At 35.8% G+C, this 20,711-nt stretch overlaps 1 protein-coding gene across 3 annotated transcripts in view; it reads right to left on the minus strand.

The window, feature by feature from the left end:
* The window catches only part of kkv (hyaluronan synthase-like protein kkv), a 92,122-nt gene that overhangs the window by 23,645 nt on the left and 47,766 nt on the right, over nucleotides 1-20,711 (minus strand). For all 3 annotated transcript variants that reach the window (XM_075290895.1, XM_075290894.1, XM_075290896.1), the window contains 4 exons: nucleotides 5,931-6,174; nucleotides 4,643-5,872; nucleotides 4,311-4,581; nucleotides 2,324-4,251 (listed from right to left, as the gene is read on the minus strand). In XM_075290895.1, coding sequence (XP_075147010.1) covers nucleotides 2,324-4,251; nucleotides 4,311-4,581; nucleotides 4,643-5,872; nucleotides 5,931-6,174 — 3,673 coding nt within the window. The remainder of the gene's footprint in view (nucleotides 1-2,323; nucleotides 4,252-4,310; nucleotides 4,582-4,642; nucleotides 5,873-5,930; nucleotides 6,175-20,711) is intronic.

Here is a 20,711-nt window from a genome sequence, read left to right on the forward strand (position 1 = left end):
AGTTGTAAACATGACTCCTTGGCGGATGGGGTGTCTCGTATTAATGAAGACTTGGAAAGAGTTTGCATCTGGGCTGCCAGTAATTCATTGACTCTCAACCCGCATAAATCGAAATGTATGATAATTACAAACAAACGTCGCAACATTACAAATTATAACCCAGTATTACTAAGGGGACAAGCAATTGAAGTAGTCAACCGTTCCAAAAACCTGGGTATAATCTTCAACAATAACCTCTCTTGGAGTGATCATATATCATCTGCTGCTGGAAAAGTATTTGGAATGCTGCGTACACTATACCATTCTCAATCATTTACGCCTATACACATTCGGATTTTACTTGCCAAATCATACTTGTTACCTATCCTTCTGTACGGCTGTGAGTTGTTCAGCAAATGTGACGCTAAAAGTAAACAGCGCTTGGAATCCGTATACAAAGCTATAATTCGCTACGTATTTGGCTTAAAAAGATACGACAGCTCTTCTTCTTTCATTAACTCCTTATATGGCTTCCCGTTATTGGACTTGTTAAAGGTACGAACCCTTCTTTTCCTTCACAAGATAATATACTTGAAACAACCTGAATACTTATATGACAAGATACGTTTCGGGCGGTCTAACAGAGGTGTACTGCTTATACCAGATCGACATCGACTTCAAGTGAGCGAGAGACAATTTATGCTACATTCTGTCTTTCTTTGGAACTCGTTACCAACAAACCTTCAATCACTTGGCAACGCAAACAAATTTAAGAAATCACTTTTCAATCATTTTAAGAATTTGCAATAATTTTCTTTTCTTAACTTTGTTCTATTTCAATACTTTTAACTTTTTTATATTTTGTTATATTCTATATTTTATTTTAGTAAAGTAATTTTTGTTATATGAAATCTTATTTTTATATGTTCATTAACCTACTTAAAATATTTCAATGCTAATACCAATTTTATATGTATTTAGTTTAATTGCTTTCGTTTTCTTACATTTTTTCTATAATATTTTAATATGTAATTATGATAAGAATTAACTTCATACCTTGCAATGATAGACACATACTTTAATTGAAAAAATTGTTAAAATTTTGTTGTATGTGTAATTCCCTAAATAAAATAAATAAATAAAAAATAAATAAATGTAATTCTTTCTCATATTCTAATAATTTCTTCTATTTGAATATTTGTCGTTAATTTGGCTCTCGAAACATATTATGTTTTTGTTGTTTTGTTACTTTAGTTCATTTGAAAGTATCGAGAGTCTTAATTTATCACGAATGGTGCCTTAGCTTGAGTTTTTAAAAGCTTAACTTGAGTTTCTTAGGTATGCCTTTCACTTCGTGCGTGAGTGTGAGTTTCTACCAAACATACCGAGTGTGCGTGAATCACATTTTCATCACACCACGCACAACTTTACTTTGCACCATAATGTGCACCGGGGCTTTTTCACTTGAATGTCGGTAAGACATACCAGTCGATAAAAAGAGTTTATGCCTGTGGTCTATCCTCTTGATAATGCCTGTTATACTTCTGAATTAGTCCTGAATATTTGAAGCGGTTCCACACTTCCAATAGAAGTGATATATTTGCCCACCGGATGTCAACCACTAAGACTTTCATTTTACTTCAAACCAAGAAAAATCAATGTGGTCAAAGTCCATGTTTAGTTAGACAACCTTGTTGTCTGTAGTTACAGACACACTCAGACCAGACCTCGGAGTTATTCCATGTGAGAAACGACTTACAAATGGTTGGAAATTCTGTGTTCCAGTATCAAATTCATAGAAAACGATTAGGAAGGGAAGATTGTTATAACTGTGCCGACATCAGTAAGTTGGAAGCCACCGTGGTGCAATGGTTAGCATGCCCGCCTTGCATACAGAGGGTAATGGGTTCAATCTCAGTTTCGAACAAACAACAACATTTTTTAAGCATTGGATTATCCCCTCTCAATAACGCCGGTGACATTTCTGAATGTACCAAAGTTTTGCTAAATGATTTCAGAGCAATGTGGACTTGGGCAGCACTCAGTGATAAGAGAAAAGTTCAACACTGTGGTATCACAATGGACTGAATAGTCTAATTGAGCCTAAAACCCATCAGTAATTTGCAACGGCCTTTCACGACATACATTTTGAAATTCCTTTAAGACGCATCCTCAATTGTCCATTCTTGTACTTACTTTCTAAATACACACTACTGAAGTGAATAGATTCATAGTAATGAAAATCAGAGGGCTGAAAAATAATCTTTAAAAAATATAAATGGTGCACATTTTCTGGAGAATCCACATTCGTCAGTTTCTCTCTCTCTAGATACGTGCTACATACCTGTTCAACGGGATCATTATCAATGGGGAAGAGATATTTATCAATTAAATCCTTCCAGAATTGAATTTCAGAGCTTGAGAGAAAGTCCACTTCACCCTTGCGCAAATCAGGATCTTCAATCCAATAGGGATTTGTTAGGAAATCTCTTTCCTGCTTAGGTTCGCCCGAAGAATCGGATTCGGTTTCATCAGATTCATCACCAGATTTTTCGGCGACTGATGATAACAAATGGTGATCCTTTGAACTTCCCGAAGTAGTACGACGACGGCCATGACGGTGTGAGGATTCATGGGGATTTACAGTATGTTCAATACTTTCAATGCGGTTCTTAATGGTGTCCAGCGAATCGGCAATAGCAGTAAGTTGCTGCTTTTCATCAGATGTCTTGCCGTGGGTACAGAAGACACATCGGAATAGACCGGCCAAAGAGAACTCTATGGAACCTTCATCGTCGGCATTGTTACCCATGCCACCTTGCAAAAATCCCAGCATACTCTTTTGCTTGGCCTTCTTGGCTGCTTCCTCGGCCGCTTTCTTTTCTGCTTCCAATTCTTTTTTCGTCTTTTTGGCCACCACTTCCCGAGTACCCCAAGATACAACATTCAGATTGATAATGGAGTACAAAATCAACAGCAAGTACATAGAGGGAATGGACAATAGATAGATGAGACCACACGATATACACCAAAATTCCTGCGGATGCAGACACGCTGCTATAAAGAATGACCCCGTCATGGCTATCAAGAAAATGGCTGATGGTGATCCGATACCGTCCTCGCCTAACTGTAAGGCCGTACCAACTATGACAGCCATCATGATCAACGCATATGCCGTCGACAGAACTTGGGCCACAAACAGCTGTATATTCGATTTGCACGTAAAACAGACCACCATGAAAGCCAAGATCGGAACGATATTGTAGTGGAAGGATGTCCAATTATCAATACGGAAAGCAGCTACAAAAGCACCCACCAACATAAGAAATATCGTACCAGGGCCCAAGATTGTACCACCCATCAACATCATTTGGTAGAAGATGTAGAGCAGCGAAATGTTATCATTGATCTTTATAGTACGTTTTGCATCACCGAGAAGATCCATAATGTTGGCAATAGTTGAGGGTACCCAACGACGACGTTGATTGTAGAATTCGTTGAAACCTTCGGGACAATGGGTGTAGGCATCTGAAGCAGCTGAATATTCGACACGGTAACCCCTCTGAAGGAGTAGCGTACATAACCAACGATCTTCGCCCTGATCGTATTGCACATAATGCCGGGCCTCATCTGATTGAGTTGTATACTTCTTCATGACATTGTCGTCCATCAAAGCCTTTCCACGGAAAAGAGAGAAACAACCAGGACTACAAAGTACACAGCCGATCATGTGCTCGGTGGCCTTTTGCAGCCAATGACCAATGGCGTATTCGAACAATTGATACCATACCATAGGTCCAGAGCCCACAGGATGAATACGGCCACATGCAGCACCTAAGTTCTTGTTCTTCTTCATCAAATCCACCAATAGGGTTACAGCGTTTGGCTTGAAATCAATATCACCATCCAAAGTGAGGAGGTATGTGTTCAATGCTATGGTGTCCTTACGATCTGCCGATATGGGCAATTCCATTAGGCGATGACCCAACAAATAGTACATGTACATGACTTGAGACCAACGCTTACGATGACGTATACGATCTTTGTCCTTCAAGTGGGCAATGAATTTCGTTTTACCAGGCAAAGTCCAAACCAAGCGACCACCATAAGGTGTGGGATACTTTTTGGGAGGACGTAAACGAATTGTGGTTTGATGGATTTCCGATGCGGCATCATCCATAGTGGCTACCAATAATTTGACGAAACGATTTACTTGAATATCATCATCACTGTGATCCGAAATTTCAAAGGCATCATCGAAGAAAGTATGAGCTGAAAGTTGGAGAAAACAATGAGGTGGGTGTGGGGTAATAAATTGTCGAGAGACTTACTTTCAAATTCATAGTAATCGGGATCCACAATTCTCAGATACTTTTGAGCCACTCGCCGGGCACATTGATCCTCATCTAAACGCATGACACTCTTCAAGAACTCCATCATCTCATCTTTAGTTTCATGCCACATGGTAGCACAGGCATAGATGCGAGTAATGTGATCGGATGACTTGACTGTGGGCTTACTTTGAATGGCGGACCCATCCGTGTGAACCGATATAGTTTCATAATACTCATCACCCTTCTCCTTGTCAATTTCAGAAAGATCCTGGAAATGGAAATAGGACAATAAACCCAGATCCCACTTTCGATTCCATTAATTTACTCACCTCTGTCTTAACATCGGCCTGGTCATCTCTTCTCCTATTCATAGCCATGGACTGATCAATAAGTAAAGCACAATACATGGGCTTAACAAAGAGTTTCTCTGTGGTGGCCAAACGTTCACATTTTGGTGTCCATATATGCAAACTAATCCAGGTCTGGCTAAGCAACCACAGGATCCAGGCCCAGGCCATTTGTTGAGTTACAAAATCATTGAACCTAAAGTTCGATGGACTTGTAAAGAACAAGTAGTCAGGAATGGTATCATGGAAGAAGCAAGGATCATCAATACGAATACCACATGCCGCTATCAGCAATGATACAGAAATTGGTATGGTCAAGCTAACTGGGAAAGCATAACTGAATCCTTGAATCAAAATTTTGCAAGCGAATTTGCCAAAGATGTAGCATAGGTAGGCTCCAAAGATTTGTATCAGCAGGACATAAATGACAGTATTGTGGGACGCATCAATGTCTATGCTATCAATATTGGCTGCATCAATGGTATCTGGCAAACTACCCGATAGGGAAGTGGCCAATTCATCTACAGAAATTTTGTGAGGGCCAAAAGCATCACCATACATGGCGAAAATATTTCCAGGTTCATCTCCCTGTGACCAATAGATAAACAACACCGAGCACAGGAACAGCGAGATTTTCCAGATTGACAAGAACATGTGACTGAAGTAACGCGTATATTTCAAATCATCCTTAATTCTGCCCATTGCTCGTACTATTCCAAATGATGATTGTGAGTCCACATAGTTTTCCCACCATCCACAAGAGATCATGAGGCAAGCCACGGGAATTACCCAAAGTTCTTTGCGATTTTCCAGCAAGGGCCAAACTACAAAGCCAGTGACTTGGGCAGCCAACGCTACGAGATCGATTAACATTTTGGCAAAGCGTTTACCCTCTTTCGATGTACGCGACATTAGACCCAGTATACCGGGCACTACACAAAGGCAATTTGTTAACATAGCTCCCTGGATGGCATCCAACTGAGGCAAGACCACAAACATTAACAAAGCGGTACCAAATGTATTCAGACTTTCCATGATGAACATGAATAGGAAATGAGATTTCAATGGTACTTTGAAGGTTTTGAAAAAACAAATACGGACCGAACGTATAAGAGCACCGAGTTCGGGTACAGAAAATGCTATAATCAAGGCCCATATCCATGCTATTCGTTCCTCCTCGGGTAGTTTCACCACAAATGTTTTATCACGGCCCTATAAGATGGGAATAAATGAAACTGAAAGTGTAAAGGCTGAATTTCCTTTTACTTACCAAGTCTTTATTACAGAATTCTACTCTTTTGTCTTTATTCAGTTGTGACGTCATAAATAGGACTGTGCCCTTGGCCATGACTCCGCCAGCCAACACTACTATGAACGTAATGATGTAGGCAACAATTTTCAGAATTTTCACAGTTAATTCTAGACATTCTTGATTTGCTGTTGAACCTGTTTCGATTTTAATTGGTGGATCTCTGAATACATCCCAGCCTTTTGTTTCCTGTATTGTTCGTTGGCTGAAAAAGAAGAAGGAATTTTATTAGAATTAATACAGATAGCTAAATTTTATTGAAATATATGGGTGTAAATTTAGACGGACCACGTCGGAAGTGCACAGAAAAAAGTGTCACCCATTTTTTTAAATTAATTTTTCCATTCAGCTAATGTTTCAATCGAATCAAAGTAAAATTACTAATGGCAATTATCACCAACTATTAAAAAAAAAATCTAATTTAAAATTGAAAAACTATTCAATTAAACATTTTATTGATTCAATTAATTTTTTACTCAAACCAAAAACCAGTCACATACATTAATTGCATCAATTAATTTTTTATTTACTTTGATTATTGATATTGTCATTGCAGCAATTGAAGAAAGTTCAACCAAAAAGTTATACAATCTTTTGCACGATTGAAGTCAGGTTTAGCACAGATCAAGATGAAGGATATGTCGGATTATGCTAGACAGATGATTTTCTAATGGTCGTAAATGGTCACAATCAATTTTTATGGGAGCAAGACAATAGACTGTTCTTACTTTGAGTAAAGATGTGAGTGAAATTTTATTCGCCTTCACACAGGATGTAAAAATCCATACTCACGAACAATCATAAACGAACTATTGAGAGGCTCTCGTCAAACATGCCACTGAAATCAGTATGGAAACGTGATATTTGATAGTTGACAAATACTATGGACTGTATTATTAAAAGTTCAAAACAGAACGTATTCTGAAAGTGTTGGGCCATATTGAAGAAATCCAGAGCACATGAAGAACTGTAAGGCGAGCATATTACTCTGAGAAAAAAACATGCCCGGTTTGTCTTTACACTATTGATTTTCGTATTGATTCCAAGCCAAATTAGCGAAGAATTGAAGTAGGGATAACTTTAAGATAAAATTCTCTTTTAAATTTGAGTTTTCCATACTTGATACTTGATACAAATTTTAATTCCTTTTTTTAATTTTTTTCTTCATGCACTGAAAAAAAAGCATGCCGGGTTCCCAAGATTTTGTCTTTACTTTAAAAATTTCGGTATTGATTCCGAGCCAAAGAAGTTGAGAGGCACCCAACGACGACGTTGATTGTACACGCAGACAAGGAATATGATCACCTCAAACATGTTTTAAGAGCAAAATGTTATTTTTGTATGGTGACCATGTAACATGTTTGTCACTAAAATGTTATTTTCTCGTCAAATATAACCTGCTTGCCGAAATCAGATACATGATTTCCGATAAAATAACATGGTTGCGAAAACCATGTTACATGGTCACCACCCAAAAATAACATTTTGCTCTCAAAACATGTTTGAGGTGATCATATTCCTTCTCTGGGTGTAGAAACCTTCGGGACACGTACACACACGTAGGCATCTGAAGCAGCTGAATATTCGAAACGGTAACCTCTCTGAAGGAGTAGCGTACATATCCAACGATCTTCGCCCTGATCGTATAGAACATAATGCCGGGCCTCATCTGATTGAGGAAAAGAGAGAAACAACCAGGACTACAAAGCACACAGCCAAAGAAGCGGAGAATACATGTAAGGATACTTTTAAATTTGGGGTTTGTCTACTTGCTTCTAGGAAGCAAATTTTAATTTTTCGCTTTTTCAGCTTTTTTCTTCATAACAGATTGGCTGATAAGTCCCCGGTTTGACACATAGATGGCGTCGCTAGTAATAAATTCATATTATTTTTATACCCTGCACCACACTGTGGAACAGGGTATTATAAGTTAGTGCATATGTTTGTAACACTCTGAAGGAGACGAGATAGGCACATGGTGTCTTTGGCAAAAATGCTCAGGGTGGGTCCCTGAGTCGATATAACCATGTCCGTCTGTCCGTCCGTCCGTCTGTCTGTGAACACATTTTTGTGATCAAAGTCTAGGTCGCAATTTAAGTCCAATCGCCTTCAAATTTGGCACATGTTCCTAATTTGGGTCAGAATAGAACCCTATTGATTTTGGAAGAAATCGGTTCAGATTTAGATATAGCTCCCATATATGTCTTTCGCCCAATATGCACTAATATGGGCCCAGCAGCCAGAGTTTTATACCGATTTGCTTGAAATTTTGTACAAACATAACACTTAGTCGTATAGTCAAGTGTGCAAAATTTGATTGAAATCGGTTCAGATTTAGATATAGCTTCCATATATATCTTTCGACCGATATGGACTTATATGGCTCCAGAAGCCAGATTTTTTGGCCGAATTTGGTAGAAATTTTGCACTAGGAGTACAATTAGTAGTGTAGTCAAGTGTGCCAAATTTGATTGAAATCGGTTCAGATTTAGATATAGCTCCCATATATATGTTTTTTTGATTTCGACAAAAATGGTCAAAATACCAACATTTTGCTTGTTAAATCGCCACTACTTAGTCGAAAAGTTTTAAAAATGACTCTAATTTTCCTAAACTTCTAATACATATATATCGAGCGATAAATCATAAATAAACTTTTGCGAAGTTTCCTTAAAATTGCTTCAGATTTAAATGTTTCCCATATTCTGTACTAAAATTGTGTTCCACCCTAGTGCATTAGCCAACTTAAATTTTGAGTCTTTAGATTTTGTAGAAGTCAAATTCTGTCCAGATCGAATGATATTTAAATGTATGTATTTGGGACAAACCTTTATATATAGCACCCAACACACTTGACGGATGTGATATGGAATCGAAAATTTAGATCAAATTTAGATCAAGTGGTGCAGGGTATAATATAGTCGGCCCCGCCCGACTTTAGACTTTCCTTACTTGTTATATAGTACCAACCTTCAAATGATTCGTGTCAAAATTTGACGTCTGTAGTCAATTAGTTTGTGAGATAGAGCGTCTTTTGTGAAGCAACTTTTGTTATTGTGAAAAAATGGAAAAAAGGAATTTCGTGTTTTCATAAAATACTGTTTTCTGGAGGGAAAAAATACGGTGGAAGCAAAAACTTGGCTTGATCATGAGTTTCCGGACTCTGCCCCAGGGAAATCAACAATAATTGATTGGTATGCAAAATTCAAGCGTGGTGAAATGAGCACAGAGGACGCTGAACGCAGTGGACGCCCGAAAGAGGTGGTTACCGACGAAAACATAAAAAAATCCACAAAATGGTTTTGAATGACCGTAAAATGAAGTTAATCGAGATAGCAGAGGACGTAAAGATATCAAAGGAACGTGTTGGTCATATCATTCATCAATATTTGGATACGCGGAAGCTCTGTGCAAAATGGGTGCCGCGCGAGCTCACATTTGACCAAAAACAGCAACGTGTTGATGATTCTGAGCGGTGTTTGCAGCTGTTAACTCGTAATACACCCGAGTTTTCAGTCGATATGTGACAATGGATGAAACATCGATATGTGACAATGGATGAAACGTCGATATGTGACAATGGACAGCCGGCTGAGTAGACAGCGACCGGTGAACCGTCTCCGAAGCGTGGAAAGACTCAAAAGTCCGCTGGCAAAGTAATGGCCTCTGTTTTTTGGGATGCGCATGGAATAATTTTTATCGATTATTTTGAGAAGGGAAAAACCATCAACAGTGACTATTATATGGCGTTATTGAAGCGTTTGAAGGTCGAAATCGCGGCAAAACGGCCCCATATGAAGAAGAAAAAAGTGTTGTTCCACCAAGACAACGCACCGTGCCACAAGTCATTGAGAACGATGGCAAAAATTCATGAATTGGGCTTCGAATTGCTTCCTCACCCGCCGTATTCTCCAGATCTGGCCCCAGCGACTTTTTCTTGTCCTCAGACCTCAAAAGGATGCTCGCCGAAACTGAGGCCTATTTTGAGGCAAAACCGAAGGAGTACTACCAAAATGGTATCAAAAAATTGGAAGGTCGTTATAATCGTTGTATCGCTCTTGAAGGGAACTATGTTGAATAATAAAAACGAATTTTGATAAAAAAAATGTGTTTTTCTTTGTAAGACCGGGGACTTATTAGCCAACCTGTTATGCTATCAAAGTCCTTTAAAAACGAGTTAACGACAACCGTATTTTCTAAATTAATACCAGACTTCCAGTAGAAATTATGCTATGTTTCAAGTAAAAAACGTCTTTAAAATAAAGTATTGAAAAGCATGTCCTATATTTGAACAATTTTTTGCTTTGTAGTCAAGATGCAAAAAGACAACAATTTTAAAGACATTTTCATTAAATTTAAAGAATTTTTCTGAATTATTAAAGTCAAGTTGACCTTAGCCATTTTTTCTTTCATGTTATGTTTGCCATTTTTAAGTCAAATCACTTAATTATAAGGACAATCAATTTTCATTGAAAAGTTTATCGACTTTTGGACAAGGAAAAAAACTGTATATTTGAGAAATGTGTCTTCTATGCTAAGTAAAATTTGCATTCGTATTTTAAAGACATGAAATCTTTGACCTCACGACAATATTTTTGTTTCAGTGTGTGCTTCAAGTCATGTGCCTCATTTTCTTCAAGTCCTTTAAAAACGACAACTTAAACTTCCAAATTCGGACTCGACTTCATGTAGAAATTATACTATGTTTCAAGTAAAAAAGGTCTTTAAGCTTTTGTGTTTTGTAGTCAATATACAAAAAGTCAACAAATCTAACGAAGATTTCATTAATTTTAAAGAATTATTAAAGCCAAGTTGACTTTAGCCATGCGAAGTCACTTAGCTTTAAGGACATACCGACTTCATTAAAAAGTTTATCAACTTTTGGACAAGGAAAAAACTTTATATGAGCGAAATACGTCTTCTATGATAAGCAAAATTCGCATTCGTGCGATATTTCAAGGACTTTGGCCTCACGACAAAATTTTTTGTTCAGTGTATCGAAATCAAAATAATTCTGGATTTTCGCATTGGAAAAAAGTATTGATGTAATGTGAAAGTTTATCTAAACTAAATTATATGACACAAAATTGGAATTTGTGTGATTGAAAATTGAAGATCATTTATGCCCTGCTCCTGTATATGGAACGAAGGCTTTCTTTCTTATTCCAAACGAAAGAAACTTGACTTTTGTTCCTCTATTTCGAAAGAAAAGTCATTTCATATTTTATTGTCGAGTAGCAAACGAACGTATACAATATGTTATGTGTCAAGAAAAAAGTAAAAACTTTGTTAATATTTAAATGAATTCCGAGGCCAAAATCATTGTATTCTCATACAAATGAAACGAACTTTCAAAAATAGAAAAAACCCAAATCGATTCGAATTCTAGTGATTACTTTTCTTTCGAATGGGTTTTCATTCGATATACAAGAATTTTCGGAATAGAGGGTTTTATGAGTTTGGGTCCAGGGAAGACACTGTACATTGCAGAGAAGATAAATCCAAATTTTCAGTTATTCCATAAATTGAAATGTCAAAAGGCAAATTAATAAATTTTTATTTATGATTCACAAAAAGTTGTACTGGGAATTTTTGCAAGGAATTTCAATTTAAATTGGAAATGCAAGTGTCCCAATTTGGGGATAAGAGCTAGAAAAATACTGGCAACGATGAGTAGAAAGGTTTGTCTGTTATTACAGATACATTGAGACCAAGAAGTTTATTATGATACCGCAGATGGTGCGGTTCAAAAGTGGATCCATCCAAATATTACTTCCCACAGCATGCTGGGTTCTCAAAGATTAAATTTTGAGTTTTTCTATCGCAACAAAGTATGGGCAACCAAATCCAATAACTTTGTCATATGTTCATATCAAGTCAACATAACTTCCGTCTTTCAAATACCAATATTTCCTTTATTGAATAAATGACATGACATTTAATACAACATTATCTTGCAGCTGTTATCTGGGCAAAAAAATGTGCAAAAATTTGGCCACACCCTTTATTAATAGAGGAGATCTAAAAAAAATGTCGTTTTATCTTAACAACACTTCAAGGTTAAAATTGAGCAAGACATGTATTGTAGCGTTATTTTAAATTTAACTTTAACTCTTTACTTGGATGTGAACAATGAAACAGAACAGTTTGTTCTATTCATAAGAAAAATAGACTGTAATAGTTTTAAACATGATTTAAATAATCTTTATGAATGACTTTTGTGTGTATTTATTAACATTTGAGGCTTTAGAAATTAACTTTTTAAGAAATTTTGTAAGAATATTAGGGTTCATGAGTAATGGACATTTCTGGAAGTGAAGTTTTGGAAATATATTTTATATTACAAATATCGATATTTCATAAAACATACACCCAGAGAAGGAATATGATCACCTCAAACATATTTTAAGAGCAAAATGTTATTTTTGGGTGGTGACCATGTAACATGGTTTTCGCAACCATGTTATTTTCTCGGAAATCATATATCTGATTTCGGCAAGCAGGTTGTATTTAACGAGAAAATAACATTTTAGTGACAAACATGCTACATGGTCACCATACAAAAATAACTTTTTGCTCTTGAAACATGTTTGAGCTGATCATATTCCTTCTCTGCGTGTATATAGCATCTAATAAACGAATAATAATTTCGTTTCACGTATATCGTTTGACCTAACATACAGTGACAAACATAAGTATTGGCACACCAAATAATTTTGGATTGCGTAAAAACTCCTACGAAAGACTGTCATCCATAATTGAATTACTTGGGTTGTGGTAATACTTACCGATGGCAAGGTATCTTAAAACTTCTTAACATACGTGGTATATATTAGACAAAAAAGGTATATATAGGTAAGTAAGGTACAAATAATTACGAACCGATATGGACTTTTCTGCGGTAATTAGAGAGCCAGAATTGAAATAAGGGGGTCGCTTCATATGGAGGCTATATGAGTAAATAAATAAATTATGAACCGATATGGACCAATTTTCGTGTGATTGGGGATCGGGGGACCTATATGGACCTAGTTTGGCATGGTTGTTAGCGGCCATATACTAACACAATGTACCAAATTTCAAATAATACCACGTAACAAGTTTCAACCGGATCGGGTGAATTTCGCTCCTCCAAGAGGCTCCGGGAGTCCAATCTGGGGATCGGTGTATATGGGGGCAATGTACAATTATGGACCGATGTAGTCCAATTCTTGCATGGTTATTATAGACCATATACTAACACCATGTACCAAATTTCAACCGGATCGGATGAATTTTACTCCTCCAAGAGCCTTCGGATCGGTTTATATGGGGGCTTTATATCACCGATTTGGACCAATTTTTGCATGGTTGTTAGAGACCATATACTAACACCATTTACCAAATTTCAACCTCCAAGAGGCTCCGCAAGCCAAATCTGAGCGTCGGTTTATATGGGGGCTATACGTAAAAGTGGTCCGATATGGCCCATTTGTAATACCATCTGACCTACATCAATAACAACTACTTATGCCAAGTTTCAAGTTGATAGCTTGTTTCGTTCGAAAGTTAGCAAAATTTCAACAGATTGCGGAGCCTCTAAGAGAAGCAAATTTCATCCGATCCGGTTGAAATTTGGTACGTGGTGTTAGTATATGGCCGCTAATAACCATGCCAAAATTGGTCCATATCTGTCTATAGTTATATATAGCCGATCCCCAATCACACAAAAATTGGTCCATATCGGTTCATAATCATGGTTGCCACTCGAGCCAAAAATAATCTACCAAAATTTTGCCAAATTTTATTTCTATAGAAAATTTTGTCAATATTTTATTTCTATAAAAAATTTTGTCAAAATTTTATTTCTATAAAAAATTTTGTCAAAATTTTATTTCTATAGAAAATTTTGTCCAAATTTTATTTCTATAGAAAATTTTGTCCAAATTTTACTTCTATAGAAAATGTTGTCGAAATTTTATTTCTATAGAAACTTTTGTCAAAATTTTATTTCTATAAACAATTTTGTCAAACTTAATTATATACGTATTTAATCGGCCTTTTTTAGTTTAAAATATACCCCGTATGGATTAATTTACAATTTAGAAGACGGTGTTAGGAAGTTTTAAGATACCTTGCCATCGGCAAGTGTTACCGCAACCCAAGTAATTCGAATGTGGATGACAGTCTTCAGTAGAAGTTTCTACACAATCCATGGTGTAGGGTACATAAACTTCAGCCGAACTTACGGCCGTATATACTTGTTTTGTTATTACAATTTTATTATTCTTAAAATTTTTAGATTATAAAAAATTAAAAAAGGCAAATAATTATTAGCACAGTTGTTTGTTACACTTAGTACTTGGTAGCCATTAATTGTTCTTTGATAACCGCATCAAGCCATCTAGACATTGAATCGGCTAATTATACCCTGCGCCACTCTGTGGAACAGGGTATTATAAGTTAGTGCATATGTTTGCAACACCCAGAAGGAGACGAGATAGACACATGGTGTCTTTGAAAAAATGCTCAGGGTGGGCTCCTGAGTCGATATAGCAATGTCCGTCTGTCCGTGGACACATTTTTGTAATCAAAGTCTAGGTCGCAGTTTTAGTCCAATCGACTTCAAATTTGGCACAAGTATGTGTTTTGGCTCAGAATAGATCCCTATTGATTTTGGAAGAAATCGGTTCAGATTTAGATATAGCTCCCATATATATCTTTCGCCCGATATGGACTTATAAGGCCCCAGAAGCCAGAGTTTTACCTTATTTGCTTAAAATTTTGCACAAGAAGAACAATTAGTACTATAGTCAAGTGTGCCAAATTTTATTGAAATCGGTTCAGATTTAGATATAGCTCCCATATATATCTTTCGCCCGATATGGACTAATACGGTCAAAAAAGCCAGAGTTTTACCCCAATTTGGTTGAAATTTTGCACAGGGAGTAGAATTAGCATTGTAGCTATGCGTGCCAAATTTGGTTGAAATCGGTTCAGATTTAGATATATCTCCCATAAATAGCTTTCAGCCGATTTACACTCATATGACCGCAGAGGCCAATTTTTAACTCCGATTTAGTTGAAAATTTCCACAGGGAGTAGAATTAGCATTGTAGCTATGCGTGCCAAATTCGCTTGAAATCGATTGATATTTAGATATATCTCCTATAAATAGCTTTCGCCCGATTTACATTCATATGGCCACAGAGGCCAATTTTTAACTCCGATTTAGTTGAAATTTTGCACACGGAGTAGAATTAGCATTGTTGCTATGCGTGCCAAATTTGGTTGAAATAGGTTCAGATTTAGATATAGCTCCCATATATACGTTTTTCTGATTTCGCCAAAAATGGTCAAAATACCAAAATTTTCCTTGTAAAATCGCCACTGCTTAGTCGAAAACTTGTAAAAATGACTCTAATTTTCCTAAACTTCTAATACATATATATCGAGCGATAAATCATAAATAAATTTTTGCGAAGTTTCCTTAAAAGTGCTTCAGATTTAAATGTTTCCCATATTTTTATACCCTCCATCATAGGATGGGGGTATATTAACTTTGTCATTCCGTTTGTAACACATCGAAATATTGCTCTAAGACCCCATAAAGTATATACAGTTTGTCAAGAAAGTGTTTTGACAATGGGATAAAAATTATGTTTTGTTCCAAAATTAAATATAATGAAATTTAAAAAAAAAAAATTTATTATGTATTTTGGAAAGTATACATACGTACACAGAATTAAAAATTTAATAAAATATTTAATATTTCCATTATTTCTAGAAGTTGAAATAGTTGGCAATGTCAAAAGACTTTCTTGACAGACTGTATATTCTGGGTCGTGGTGAAATTCTGAGTCGATCTAAGCATGTCCGTCCGTCCGTCCGTCCGCCCGTCCGTCTGTTGAAATCACGCTAACTTCCGAACGAAACAAGCTATCGACTTGAAACTTGGCACAAGTAGTTGTTATCGGTGTAGGTCGCATGGTATTGAAAATGGGCCATATCGGTCCACTTTTACGTATAGCCCCCATATAAAGGGACCCTCATATTTGGCTTGTGGAGCCTCTAACAGAAGCATATTTCATCCGATCCGGCTGAAATTTGGTACATGGTGTTGGTATATGGTCTCTAACAACCATCCAAAAATTGGTCCACATCGGTCCATAATTATATACAGCCCCCATATAAACCAATTCCCAGATTTGGCTTGCGGAGCCTAAAAGAGAAGCAAATTTCATCCGATCCGGCTGAAATTTGGTACATAGTGTTGGTATATCGTCTCTAACAACCATGCAAAAATTGGTCCACATCGGTCCATAATTATATATAGCCCCCATATAAACCGATCCCCAGATTTGGCTTGCGGAGCCTAAAAGAGAAGCAAATTTCATCCGATCCGGCTGAAATTTGGTACATGGTGTTGGTATATGGTCTCTAACAACCATGCCAAAGTTGGTCCACATCGGTCCATAATTATATATAGCCCCCATATAAACCGATCCCCAGATTTGGCTTGCGGAGCCTCAAAGAGAAGAAAATTTCATCCGATCTGGCTGAAATTTGGTACATGATGTTGGTATATGGTCTCTAACAACCATGCAAAAATTGGTCCACATCGATTCATAATTATATATAGCCCCCATATAAACCGATCCCCAGATTTGGCTTGCGAAGTCTCCAAGAGAAGCAAATTTCATCCAATGCGGTTGTAATTTGGAACATGGTGTTAGTATATGGTCGCTAACAACCATACCAAAATTGGTTCAATCACACAAAAATTGGTCCATATCGGTTCATAATCATGGTTGCCACTAGAGCCAAAAATAATCTACCAAAATTTTATTTCTATAGAAAATTTTGTCAAAATCTTATTTCTATAGAAAATTTTGTCAAAATTGTATTTCTAGAGAAAATTTTGTTAAAATTTTATTCGGTTCATAATAAAATTTTCATCATTTTCAAAATTTTATTTCTATAGAAAATTTTGTCAAAATTTTATTTCTATAGAAAGTTTTGTTCAAATTTTATTCGGTTCATAATCATGGTTGCCACTCGAGCCACAAATAATCTACCAAGATTTTATTTCTATAGATATAGATATATATAGAAAATTTTGTCAAAAGTTTATTTCTATAGAAAATTTTGTTAAAATTTTATTTCTGTAGAAATTTTTGTCAAAATTTTCTTTCTATAGAATATTTTGTCAAAATTTTTATTTCTAAAGAAAATTTTGTGAAAATTTTATTTCTATAGAAAATTGTGTTAAAATTTTATTTCTGTAGAAAATTTTGTTAAAATTTTATGTCTACTTTGTCAAACTGAATTATATACGTATTGGATCGATCTTTTTTGATTTAATATATACCACGTATGGACTTACATACAACTTAGAGGATGGTGTTAGGAGGTTTTAAGATACCTTGCCATCGACAAGCGTTACCGCAACTTAAGTAATTCGATTGTGGATGGCAGTGTTTAGAAGAAGTTTCTACGCAATCCATGATGGAGGGTACATAAGCTTCGGCCTGGCCGAACTTACGGCCGTATATACTTGTTTTTACTAACATTATGTTCCACCCTAGTGCATTAGCCGACTTAAATTTTAAGTCTATAGATTTTGTAGAAGTCTATAAAATTCCGTCCAGATCGAGCGATATTTAAATGTATGTATTTGGGACAAACATTTATATATAGCCCCCAACACATTTGGTATCGAAAATTTAGATCTAAAAAGTGGTGCAGGGTATAATATAGTCGGCCCCGCCCGACTTTATACTTTCCTTACTTGTTTTTTTTATGTTATCGTACCTATATTCCCCCATTCTTCCATCAACATACTGCGAACAACAAATACATGGACATACATATAGAAACCAAGGGCTAAGTCGACTCAGGAGATGATTATGAGTCGGTCGGTTTATATTTTATAGGGCCTAAAATCAATAGTTATGGTAGGCACATTTTTTGTAGATACTATGTGGATTAGGTTATAATGAAGCGCTGTGTCAATACTTATGTGTGGCACTGTATGTGACCAACTGTCTTCAATTAAGATATTACTCAACTGAATATTAATTCCTAATATTTCTTTGCATCTATTTAACAAAAATCCATTAAATTTAATTATATTTTTGGCATTTCGTTATGTTGCTCACACAATTAGGAGATCTTCATTTAAATATCGCAGAGCCATTTCGATTTCAAAATGATGTAAATGTCGCTTCCAGTTAATATGAGTGTCCATTCCAGTTGATTTGGATCCACTCTATATTTAAACCACTAGATGAGAAGTGTTTTATTGTGGACTCTAATGTAACGTTTCGATCAGATCATTAATCATCTCTGTGGGAAAATTATTAAGAGTTATTTTTTATTTGCAAAGTATTGGTTATTTCCGTTGATTGCTGAATCTCAAATATCTACCACAACTTACATAAATGTTTACAAATATTTACATCACAGGTCTTACAGCTAGTGGAATATCGATAACTAGATGTACGATACACTTCAAGAAATTTGTTAGCAGACACTGCTGAAACAGCAAACAGTTTGCTGGTTTTTAATCATGGTTTCCCCAAAACATATTTAACTTTGACTGACACTATCAAAATAGATAATCTTGTGACCATTATGACATATGTCCTATGTCCTACGATAATATATACGATTATATGGCACTAAAGCCAATTTAATTCCTTTTTAGTTTATGTAATTATTATGTTTTGTGAAAGTTTTCTTGATGTTAATAACTTTTTGTGCACGTTAGTTAAATGAACTAAAAAAAGTGGAAAATTATACACAAATGAATCATAAATATTTAATAAATTTGTCTCTCCCACTAAAAAGTTCAGAATTTCTTAAAATTTACAAATTTTACCAATAATATGAAATTTTGAACACCAATTGTTTCCTTCAAACTTTTCAAACAAACAAGTAAAAATAAAATATGTTGCTCCCTGTTTGGTTGATTGTTTTTTGAGTGTAATAAAAACAAATTATAAAGGATGCAGCTTACTGAATCCTATTGTGGAATCAGAAATTTGACTTCACTTTAAATACAATTTCCCAAATTATAAAGAGAAGTGCCCAAAATTGAACGAAGAGTTTTTTATTTTAACAAATAGTAAAATATCTTCATTTTAAAGAAAATTATTCTCAGTGCCCAGAAAATACCGACCTAATATGAAAGGTTATACAACCCAAATTTTATGACACACATTAAGGACAAATTTCTTTGAAATAATAAAATTGTAGTTAAAAACAAGTAAGGAAAGTTTAAATTCGGGCGGCCCTGCACCACTTTGTAGATCTAAATTTTCGATACCGTGTCACATCCGTCAAATGTGTTGGGGGCTATGTATAAAGGTTTGTCCCAAATATAAATATTTAAATATCACTCGATCTGGACAGATTTTGATAGACTTCTACAAAATCTATAGACTCAAAATTTAAGTCGGCTAATGCACTAGGGTGGAACACAATTTTAGTAAAAAACAAGTAAGGAAAGTCTAAAGTCGGGCGGGGCCGACTATATTATACCCTGCACCACTTTGTAGATCTAAATTTTCGATACCATATCACATCCGTCAATGTGTTGGGGGCTATATATAAAGGTTTGTCCCAAATACATACATTTAAATATCACTCGATCTAGACAGAATTTGATAGACTTCTACAAAATCTATAGACTCAAAATTTAAGTCGGCTAATGCACTAGGGTGGAAATCTGAAGCAATTTTAAGAAAACTTCGCTAAAGTTTATTTATGATTTATCGCTCGATATATATGTATTAGAAGTTTAGGAAAATTAGAGTCATTTTTACAACAGTGGCGATTTTACAAGGAAAATGTTGGTATTTTGACCATTTTTATTGAAATCAGAAAAACATATATATGGGCGCTATATCTAAATCTGAACCGATTTCAACCAAATTTGGCACGCATAGCTACAATGCTAATTCTATTCCCTGTGCAAAATTTCAACTAAATCGATGTTAAAAATTGGCCTCTGTGATCATATGAGTGTAAATCGGGCGAACGATATATATGGGAGCTATATCTAAATCTCAACCGATTTCAACCAAAGTTGGCACGCATAGCTACAATGCTAATTCTATTCCCTGTGCAAAATTTCAATTAAATCGGAGTAAAAGATTGGCCACTGTGGTCATATGAGTGTAAATCGGGCGAACGATATATATGGGAGCTATATCTAAATCTGAACCGATTTCAATAAAATTTGGCACACTTGACTACACTACTAATTGTACTCCTAGTGCAAAATTTCAATCAAATTGGGGTAAAACTCTGGCTTCTGGGAGCGTATTTGTCCTTATCGGGCCAAAGATATATATGGGGGCTATATCTAAATCTGAACCGATTTCTTCCAAAATCAATAGGGTTCTATTCTGAGCCAAAACACATACTTGTGCCAAATTTGAAGTCGACTGCGACCTAGACTTTGATTACAAAAATGTGTTCACGGACATGGCTATATCGACTCAGGGACCCACCCTGAGCATTATTGTCAAAGACACCATGTGTCTATCTCGTCTCTTTCTGGGTGTTACAAACATATGCACTAACTTATAATACCCTGTTCCACAGTGTGGCGCAGCGTATAAAAAAAGTTCATAAGTGTTCATTTAAAAATGTTTTCTTTACATTTAGGAGTCGAATCTTGAAGTTAAAGCCATATGTCCCTGAGGTGTGGCAAATTCTTCTTAAAGTAAAGAAGAAAGCTTTTGTGATCTAAAG

This window comes from Haematobia irritans, chromosome 1 (assembly GCF_050003625.1).
Source record: "Haematobia irritans isolate KBUSLIRL chromosome 1, ASM5000362v1, whole genome shotgun sequence".
NCBI classification, from domain to species: domain Eukaryota; kingdom Metazoa; phylum Arthropoda; class Insecta; order Diptera; family Muscidae; genus Haematobia; species Haematobia irritans.